Raw genomic sequence first — 10,439 nt, forward strand, 5'->3', positions numbered from 1 at the left:
AAATTTTTCCTGTTATTATAGGAGTTGCAGGAGCTGGCCCACTTTTCACTTCTGGTGTACTTAAAGCTATGGCTGATATCAATGAAAGACCTGTAATATTTGCATTAAGTAATCCTACAGCGAAAGCTGAATGCACAGCTGAGGAAGCATATACACTTACAGAGGTATTAATAATTGTATGAATTGGTTATATACCTGTTATTTACTCTCTATAAGTTTAATCATACATACTTGCATAATGCTTTTTGTGGTTACTATAGAAATAACAAGGTTCATCCTGTGTCATCACATTCAGATATAATTGCTTCTGTCAGTTCTACAAAACACTCACTTTACAACTCCATATTAACACTCCTAATGCAGTGTTGGCTAATCTGCTATTAAAGTTAATGTTGGCATGAAAATAACCTATAAAGATATTTAGGGTAGTATTTATTGGCCATCTACATGTAAAATTTTTGGAAGATATAGAAGTGTCCTTTTTTTTTTGAAATTAACTAGTTATCATTTTCCTACTTTATTTGAATGTATGCTATGCATAAAACAGACCTCCTATAAGGACTTTAATACAGGGTTTAGTAAATCATGCCCCTTTGCTATAATTCATGCCCCTTTGCTATAATACATTGGTTAATTTTACTACAGGATTTTATTTTGACTTCACTTCAATTTTCTAATCTTCATAACAAGATTGAGGTTCTTTAATTTTTTTAACAGGGAAGGTGTTTATTTGCCAGTGGCAGTCCATTTGGGCCAGTGAAACTCAGTGATGGGCAGCTCTTCACGCCAGGTCAAGGAAACAATGTATATATTTTCCCAGGTAAATGACACCATTATTTATGTTACAGAGTAAAAATTAGTTACATAAAAACAATTTCATAATTTTTTTTTAGCATTTAAGATAGAAAATGAACAGCAGTGTTTAGGTTTTGAATGTATAGTAAAACAATTCAGCCAATCCAGCATGCTCTACTTTCCAAGAAAATTTATCTATCCATTTGTTACTTAAACTTGCTTTTGTAATAGGTGTAATGTATTGTGTTACTCATAAAAATGCAAATGCAACAGAATGATATGAAATTACTTAACCTTTTTATTTCCTCTTGGTACCTCCATATCTATTATTTAATAGTCACTCTCAGTTGTCTGCTTTGAGATTTTTGTGGTGGTTACAATTGTGACTGATATTTTATTTTTTATTTTTAGTTAATCATGACCATAATACCAGACCAAAAGGACTGGTAACAATAATTGTATAATGTCACATAGTATCAATTCTGTCTGATAAGCAATGTTTATCATACTCCATAACCTTTTTCTTATCCTGGAATCACTCTTTTTTTATATAGCAGCTTTTTAAAAAGTGTTGCAGTATTCTTTCACATTTCTCCTGAGAGTTATTAAGATTCTTTTAAATATTACTTCCTTTGTGATGTTCATTTTCGATAAATGTCTATTGATCCTTAATTGTTCATTCATTTTAGGAAAGATTATGTTGAGTAAAGTAGAGGTTTGGCATGAGTTTCTTTTATACTTTACTGTTCTCGTGGGCTTGCCCTGAATAACTGGCAGCTGGCTCTAGTTAAGATATAAAGAGATAGTAGTGCCTTTATGCTGGCATCAGGAAAACATACTGTAATTGCTGTCAGAGTGAAAATGATAAGACCCATGAACATCCTGCATTATGAACTTTCCTCCATTTTCCCCCTGTGGTTGTGATTGTCTCAGTTGTGAGAATTCTGACCTGCTTGTCTCTTGAGACCTAACATGTATAGTAGAAGCTCCCCCATCAGTGATGACTCTTTCTAGAGTCTAAAAATGTTTAAAATCAACATATTTTACCCAACAGTATTTCTGTAGCTTAGGAGATGTAAAGAAATATTTTTCTGCTGATTTTAAGAATCATTTTATTTATCATATTTGATATGGTCATTGATTACTTTTATATAACACTTTAGAGTCCTAATTTTATTAATAAATTGCTAACCCATAAAGATATAAAAATAATTTGGTAGTAGAATTAACAATGGATCTTAAAAAACAGGAGATAGACCAGAAGTTTACTGTTAAAGCAGTCAAAAACTTAAGTATCTGGTAATATTTGAATTACTTAGTCCAGTAAGTATAACAACTAGATTCAGTAACAATCAAAAAACCTTAGAAGGGCCAAAAGGTTATTGTAAGATATTGACTATAAGAAAATATTGAGGATTTTTCTGTTAAGATTAGAAAAAGAACTGGAGCTCAGAGAGCTAAACCAACATGTGACAAGTTTTGCACTAGATGAGTTAGTTCTCTGATCAGTAATGTGTAGCATAGGGAAAGGACAGGGTTGGAGTCTGACACCTGCTAAGGGTAGAATTCTAGTGAACTGCGTCCCGTCCTAGGCTAAAACCCTGAAAGCTGACTTTAGAACAGGAGTACCTCATAGGTGATCTGGAAAACTTCAACCCTTTGTTCTGGACTACCAATGTCCACAAGTACCTGGCAGAAGCAAACACAAATTTTCTGTGAATAAGATAACACTGCCCCAGCCATTAATTTTCTCTACAAAATAAAATTCAAATGCTGACATAGTTAAAAAGTAAAAAAGATAGTGAGGCATGTAAAGAGACAGGACAACAAAAGGTAAAAGTTACAAAAACAAGAAGGAACTTGAGATACCACACAAGTACTGTGAAATGGAAATGTATATTCTGTTTATAGAGGGAAAAAATCAAGCTTTAAAAATTCAGCCAAGTACCATATACACAGTGGAATATTACTCAGCGATCAAAAAAGATAAACACATGCCTTTTGCAGCAACATGGATGGAGCTGGAAGGGATCATACTTAGTCAAATAAGCCAGAAAGAAAAAAAAAATACTGGATAGTTTCACTCATAACAAGAGCATAAAGGACCTGGGGTGGAGGGGCGGAATAATAATAATGATCAACTATATACCAGAGACATTTTACAGGGGTGGAGTGGGGAATGGGATCAAAAATGGCGGGGGGAATACATGGGACTATGGTGATGGCACGTGGGTGATTTGGTAATGGGAAGTCCACAGGGATTACAATGGAGATGAGAAAGGACACAAAATGATGTAAAAATAAACTATTATAATAATAATTTTTTTTTTTAATTCAGCCAAGTACCGCTAAATTCTAAAACTAAAAGAACTCAGTGAATGAGGCATACCACAAATTAGACCAATGAGAAAAATATACTGGAAGATAGTGAGAAGAAATTAACACAGAAGAAAAAAAAAGAAAGAAGGTAGTGTAGAAAAGCAGATGAGATATGCTTTTAATTGAAGTGTCAGAAGAAAATGAGAGTAAAGCAGAGGCAGTACTTGCAGTCCCTGTGGCTGAGAATTTCTGGCATCAGTATGTGATATGCAGAGAGCTCAGTGGGATAATGTGGGATAAGTAAAAAGAACTTCAGGGCCTCCCTAGAGGCCTAGCAGTTAAATCTTAGCATTATAACTGCTGCCACCTAAGTTCAATTCCCTGGCAGGGAGTTAACCCTCATATGATGCAGCAGACCTCTCCTTACCTGCCCGCTGCTCCCCTCAGCAGTGTATTTCAGTAGATCCACCTGTTCTGCTTCCCACTCTGTCTCTGGTAAATTCCCTCACCTCCCACCCCCTCTGACCTCTGGCCTACACCCCAGTTCTTCTACCCCCAAATTTAAAAGATTTAAAAAAGAAAAACCCACATCTAATACCATCATTAAGAGGCTTCAGAAAATAACAACAAAGTCTATGAATGTGTTTAAAACAAGAAAATGTCCTCCAGAGGGGAAGCTGCTAGACTGGCAAATGATTCAACAGCAGCAGGATACCAGGAGGTATGGGACGATGTATTTAAGTCACTCATGCAGAATACTGCCAAGCACACTTGCCAGAATACTTGTTCATCACACAGCTCAGTTATCCTCCATGGAATAAGGCAAAGTGAATAAACTTTCAGAAAAACAAACACCCCAGAATTCACGATCTGCAGACCTATAAGAAAAGAAAAGCAATTCTAAAATCTGTTCTTTAGGCAGAAGAAAAATAATCCCAAATACAAGCTCAGACATAGGAGGGAATGAAGAAGAAAGGAAATCATGAATATGAGTTAGACAAAACACATGTTGTTTAGAGAAAGTAAGAATGTGTTTTGGAAAGGTGGATTAAAAATACAGAGAAAATAGCCATAAAAAAGAAAAAACTGGCCCTTGCTGGTGGCACAGCAGGTTAAAGCACCGCACTGAGAATCTAAAGGCCACTTCCTCATGAGTTCGATTCCCGCCTGCCCCAGAGGTGGCCACATGGCGTGGCAGACCTCTCCTTACCCGCCCGCTGCTCCCCTCAGCAGTGTACTTCGTCGATCTGCCTGTTTTGCTCCCCGCTCTGTCTCTGGTGAATCCTCTCACCCTCCACATCTCTGGCCTGTACCCCAGTTCTATATGAATAAATAAATAAATCTTTAAAAAAAGAAAAAACTTTCCATTTGCAACAATATGGATATATTTTAAGGGTATTATGCTAAGCAGAATAAGTCAGGCAGTGAAAGATAAATTCTGTATTTCACTCATATGTAGAATATAAAAAAAAATTAAACAAATGAAAACCTGAGACACAGAACAGATTGGTGGTTAACAGAAGAGAAGGAAGATTGGGTCATTGAGGGAAAGGGTAAAAGGAGGTTAATAATGTGAAACTGAGTAGAACTAAAAGTAGTCTTTACAGAAGTCAAATTATAATTTTGTATGCCTTAAATTTATTTGGTATTATAAGCCTCAATAAAAATTAATTTGAAAAATTTAAATAGGAAAAAAATTTAAATGCACAACAGCTTATCACCTAAATAAAGCTAAACTGTCAGGAGGAATGTACATATTCTGACAAGAAGGTAAATTAAAAATTAACATGGAGGGCCCTCCCTGGTGGCGCAGCGGGTTAAAGCAAGCACTAAGAAGCTAAAGCCACTTCCGCATGAGTTCGATTCCCGCCTGCCCCAGAGGTGACCACATGGCGCGGCAGACCTCTCCTGACCCACCCGCTGCTCCCCTCAGCAGTGTACTTCGTCGATCTGCTTGTTCTGCTCCCCACTCTGTCTCTGGTGAAGCCTCTCGCTGCCCCTGAGCCTCTGGCCTGTACCCCAGTTCTGTATGCACAAATAAATCTTATTTTAAAAAAAATTAACATGGAATTTTGATAAGGATTCATATTTAAAGTTTAGGATTACCAGTAGAAGATTAGAAAAGTTTCCAAGCTATGGTAAGGGAGGGGAGGACATGAAATGATGTTCTTTTAATCCAAAAGATAAGAAAAGGAGGGAAAAGGTACATAGAATCCAATCGTCAAGACAAATATAAGAAAACAGTTGTTTTAAATAACTGCGTAAATATAGATAGGCTAAATGCCCTATATGTAAACCTGGAGACTGGATTACAACAAGGAAATTATTAACTATCTGCTGCTCTCCCAACCCTAGGCAATCAAGTGACCAGGAAAAAAATTATTTTTATGCTAAAGACTGTTAGGATCTCTTTGAATAGTGTATTCTGCTAGTCTAGACTGAAAGACATCAGATGTAGTTATGGGCAGAGTTGTTAAAAATTAAAAATTCTCTTAATTTTTACACTCTCTTAGTGATACTCAGGGTGGGTAAGCCCCATTATCATGTTCATAGTTTCCTTTTTTTTTTTTAGGTCCTAACCCTCATATCTAAGCAACACTCAACATATTAGTCATCTAAGGAAAGTCTCTTACATGAAATATTTATCTCACTAAAGAAACTAGAACAAAACAAAAAGGGCAGCCTAGGCAGGTACAGGCTCTATGTAGGTAGAAGGAAGGATGAAAATAAAAATTATCAGTGTCCTCATGGAGACAGAATATATTTTATCTCTGCAACAAGACAAGTTTTTTAATTAGAAAATAAAAAAGATCTCCTGAGGAAAAAAAAAAGTTTGATGGTAGAAGAATTAGAAGAAAAAGTTGAGGAAGTCACCTCTAGAAAATTGCTTTAGAAATAGAGCAAGCGGGGCCCTCCCTGGTGGTGCAGCCAGTTAAAGCACAGCACTAAGAAGCTAAAGCCACTGCAGCATGAGTTCAATTCCTGCCCCATATGGCATGGCAGACCTCTCCTGACCCACCCACTGCTTCCCTCAGCAGTGTACTTCCTCAGTCGGCCTGTTCTGCTCCCCACTCTGTCTCTGGTGAATCCCCTCACCACCCCTGCACCTCTGGCCAGTACCCCAATTGTGTGTGTATAAAATTACAAGATCAGAAATTAGATTTTGGGAAAAAAGAACAGAAAAAAATGGAACTATTAAAGACTTAGACATTGTTTCTTAGACATTGTTTCCCCAAACTGAAAAACTCAGTATTTCCTGATGGAAGGATCTACCCACTGAGTGTCAAGCATGGTATGTGAAAATAACATACCGAAAGGTACACCACTGTGAAATTGCAGAACATAAAACACACAAGGGAAAGTTCCTGTATACTTCCAGAGGTGAAACAAAAAGATAATCACTAGAAAACAGAATCTGAAATCAGATTGGTGTTATACTTTTCACCAGCAACCTTGAAAGCTAGAAAGGTGTTAGAACAGTGCCTCACATCTCTGAAAAAAAGTTGAGTTTTAAACCCAGACAAACTATCAAATAAGTGGAAAGTAGCAACAAAAAAAAAGGGGGGGGGCTAGTCATCTTCAGAAATGAAAGATTTCAGTGTTTTTTTCCCCCCAGAAAACTGCAGGAAGATATATCCCACCAAAAAGAAGGGATTAACAAAACCAGAAAGAAATAGAATTTAAGAAATGGATTCAGTTTAAAAAGAAGCAAAGGGAGTCCCCATGAAATTATAGTGATATCATAAACTGTGAATATTGACTCATCCAAAATTAATGCTCTAAAGTGGAAAGAAGGGAAAAGGCTGGAAATATAAAACAAATCTAAATATGTATATATTTCCCACAAAAATGTCAACAATCTGTAAAGCCTAAAAGCCCGCCAAAGGAAATAAGACCAAGTTGTTTTAAGAATGAGAGAAATTAATATGATAATCAGCTAAAAGAATTAAAAGTTGTTACCTCTGTAGAGCAGGAAATAGGTTAGAGGAAGGCTAAAGCTGATTTTTTTAAAATAAATAATGTGGATAAATTATATGCATTGTAACTTTTTTAAATGTAAAAACTAAATCGAGACAAAAGAATTCTTAAAATCAAATGACTTGTTAACTATTATAATGTTTAGTGGCAGACATAATTTCAAAATTATTTGAAATATTTCATAATTCAAAATTATGTCTTCTACTGAATAAGTGTTATAATAGTTGACAAGTCATTTGATTTTAAGAATTCTTTTATCTTGATTGTGTTGGGGTTTTGGAGGGAAGGGTTCTTTTAGGTTGTGGTGGGGTTACCATTAATTTGCTTAAAATCTGGGAATTATTTGGCCAATAATTTGAAAAGTAGCATTACTAAATGCAACTATTTAAAATGTTTTCTAGGCGTGGCTCTAGCTGTTATTCTTTGTAATACCCGGCATATTAGTGACCATGTTTTCCTAGAAGCTGCAAAGGTAAATGTTTTAAATATTTAGTTATTTCTTTAGAGGATGATTATAAAGATGAGTGGATCTTAATTACAAAGCAGACATAGAGAATAGAGAAGAGAATGGGAAAATTGTTTTATTTTTTATTTGCCCATATATTTCTGTATAAAAATAAATTTTTTTCCTGAGTTTTCAGATGTTGATTGTCTGATATGAGTCCTTTCATATTTGTTGTTTTGTTGTTGTTGTATTTTTTTGTTTTTTTAAGATTTTTGTCTTTATTTAAGCAAAGAAGAATTGAGGTGTAGGTCAGAGGTGTGGAGGGGATGGTGGTGAGATGATTCACCAGAGACAGAGTGGGGAGCAGAACAGGCAGATTCACTGAAATGCGCTGTTGAGGGGAGCAGCAGGCAGAATAGGAGAGGTCTGCTGTGCCATGTGGGTCAGCTCCCTGCCTGGGATGGAACTCAGGCCGTGACAGTGGGCCTTCTCGATGGTAGAACTAAGCCTTAACTTCTTAAGTATTCTGGAGGCCCAGAGTACTTTCATATTTGAAGCACATATACTGTACCTGTAGTATATATTTCTGAAGGGTGATATTGGGACAACATAGATAAAATTATAACTCCTTACATTTTTTAATGGACTGATACTGTTTCGTTTTGTTTTTATTCTGGCCTATTGAAGCTTCAGACTTTGCAATATGAGTTGTCAAAAAATCACATTAATAGACTTCACATGGCGCAGCAGACCTCTCCTATTTCACCCGCTGCTCCCCTCAGCAGTGTATTTCAATGTATCCACCTCTTCTGCTCCTCACTCTGTCTCTGATGAATTCTGTAACCCCCATGCCTCTGACCTGCATAAATTCAGTTCTTACATGCATAAATAAATAAATCTTATTAATACACACTTACATGTCTACTTTTCATAGGAGCTGTTGTATTTTACCGAAGAAAATATGTCAATAAATCTTTATATCTGATTATTTCTTTGTTTGATGGTGAACAATTGTAGTTTCTGCTGTGGCTTAAGTATGTTCCTGCTAGAAATAAGACTTAAGTTACCTATACTATTCTCTGCTCTCCTACACCTTTTTCTGTTTTACTAGCTCTTTATTGTAGTGTGTTATTTAAGCAAAAGTGTAAAAAGCTGTTTTTCTCTTCAGGCACTCACAAATCAGTTGACAGATAAAGAGCTAGCTCAAGGAAGACTTTACCCACCACTTGCTGATATTCAGGAAGTTTCTATTAACATTGCCATCAAAGTAAGTTAATCATTTATACCTCTCTCTCTAATCTTAGTGAAATTTTCTTATACAAGTAATACATACTTACCGGGCATAAGTTTGAAACATTTGGAGTATGCAAAGAAGAAATTTTAGATCACGCATATTCTTAGTACCAGAATATAACCCCCATTATTTTGAGTTAGTTGCCTTCTCTTTTTCTTTCCTGCATATACATACTCATACTCCTGCTTTCAGTCACCTGTGCCTATTTTTAAAATTGGTTTCTCCCTGCACTTTTTTCACATTTATAATATATTATAAGCCTTTGCAGTACAAATCAATAATACTCATTGTGTGATCACTAATACTGCATGGGGTTCTCTTGTACTATATCATAAATTGTTTAAATGTTTCTCTGTTTTTGAACATTTGAGTATTTTCTGTTTTTAGAAATTAATATTGTAGTGAAAATCCTTAGAAAAATTTTTATGTGCACATGTGATTTTTTTTTCCCTTAAGGTAAATTCCTTGTCATAAGAACAAACATTATTAATATGTTAAGGTTCCTGATACATATTATCAAATATCTCCTCAGGAAAAAAGTATTGATTTACATTGTACCTGTAGGTATGAGGGTATCTTTTTCCCCTCACTTTTGCCAATACTTAGAATTATTTTTAAATCTTGCATATTTTATAGGTTAAAAAAATGTTCTTTTTATCACAGCATTTTTTATGAGTGAGGTTGAAGGATTTTGTTTATTAAATAATCATATTTCTTCCATAAACTGCCTATTCATGATGTTTGCTTGTTTTTATATTTGTGTTTCTACGTTTTTAGTATTGAGTTTTAAGAGCTCTTTTTTTTTTTTTTTTAAGATTTATTTATTCATACAGAACTGGGGTACAGACCAGAGATGCGGAGGGTGAGAGGATTCACCAGGGACAGAGGGGGGAGCAGAACAGGCAGATCGACGAAGTACACTACTAAGGGGAGCAGCGGGCGGGTCAGGAGAGGTCTGCCACGCCATGTGGTCACCTCCGGGGCAGGCGGGGATCGAACTCATGCGGAAGTGGCTTTAGCGTCTCAGTGCTGTGCTTTAACCCGCTGAGCCACCAGGGAGGGCCCTAAGAGCTCTTTATATATTTAGGATAGTAATCTGTTTGTATTTTCCCATTTGTCATTTATTTTAACATGTGTTAATTATTTGACAGGCCATTAAAAAGTGTTAAGGGAATTATCTGTTTAATGAATGGAATGTCTCATCACTTCAGTGAGCATTGATTCCTCTCCCATTCCTAAGTTGTAGAAATATCTACCTCATATTCTAAAAACAAAGCCTTTTAATCCCTCTGCAATTTATTTTAGTGTATGATGTGCAGAGAGGTAACCTTAAAACACATCAAACTTGTAAAGAGATTGCAGGTGATTTTTAAAAATCTTTTCTACTTTTCGTAGTTTGCAAATGTTTTAAAATTAGTGCAAGTACTCTTATTATTTTTTTTTATTTAAAAAATAAAAATACTGGCCCTCCCTGGTGGCGCAGCGGGTTAAAGCACTGCACTGAGAAACTGGGGCCACTTCCGCATGAGTTCGATCCCCGCCTGCCCCGGAGGTGACCACATAGCGTGGCAGACCTCTCCTGACCCGCCCGCTGCTCCCCTCAGCAGT

General features: G+C 36.1%; 1 protein-coding gene across 1 annotated transcript in view; it reads left to right on the plus strand.

Moving 5' to 3' along the window:
* The window catches only part of ME2 (malic enzyme 2, NAD(+)-dependent, mitochondrial), a 33,144-nt gene that overhangs the window by 18,332 nt on the left and 4,373 nt on the right, over positions 1-10,439 (plus strand). Inside the window, exons 11-14 of the mRNA XM_004683906.2 lie at positions 22-164; positions 718-820; positions 7,494-7,564; positions 8,706-8,804. Of these exons, the coding sequence (XP_004683963.1) occupies positions 22-164; positions 718-820; positions 7,494-7,564; positions 8,706-8,804 (416 nt within the window). The remainder of the gene's footprint in view (positions 1-21; positions 165-717; positions 821-7,493; positions 7,565-8,705; positions 8,805-10,439) is intronic.

This window comes from Condylura cristata, unplaced genomic scaffold (assembly GCF_000260355.1).
Source record: "Condylura cristata isolate star-nosed mole 26May11 unplaced genomic scaffold, ConCri1.0 scaffold00016, whole genome shotgun sequence".
In the NCBI taxonomy this organism is placed as follows: Eukaryota; Metazoa; Chordata; class Mammalia; order Eulipotyphla; family Talpidae; genus Condylura; species Condylura cristata.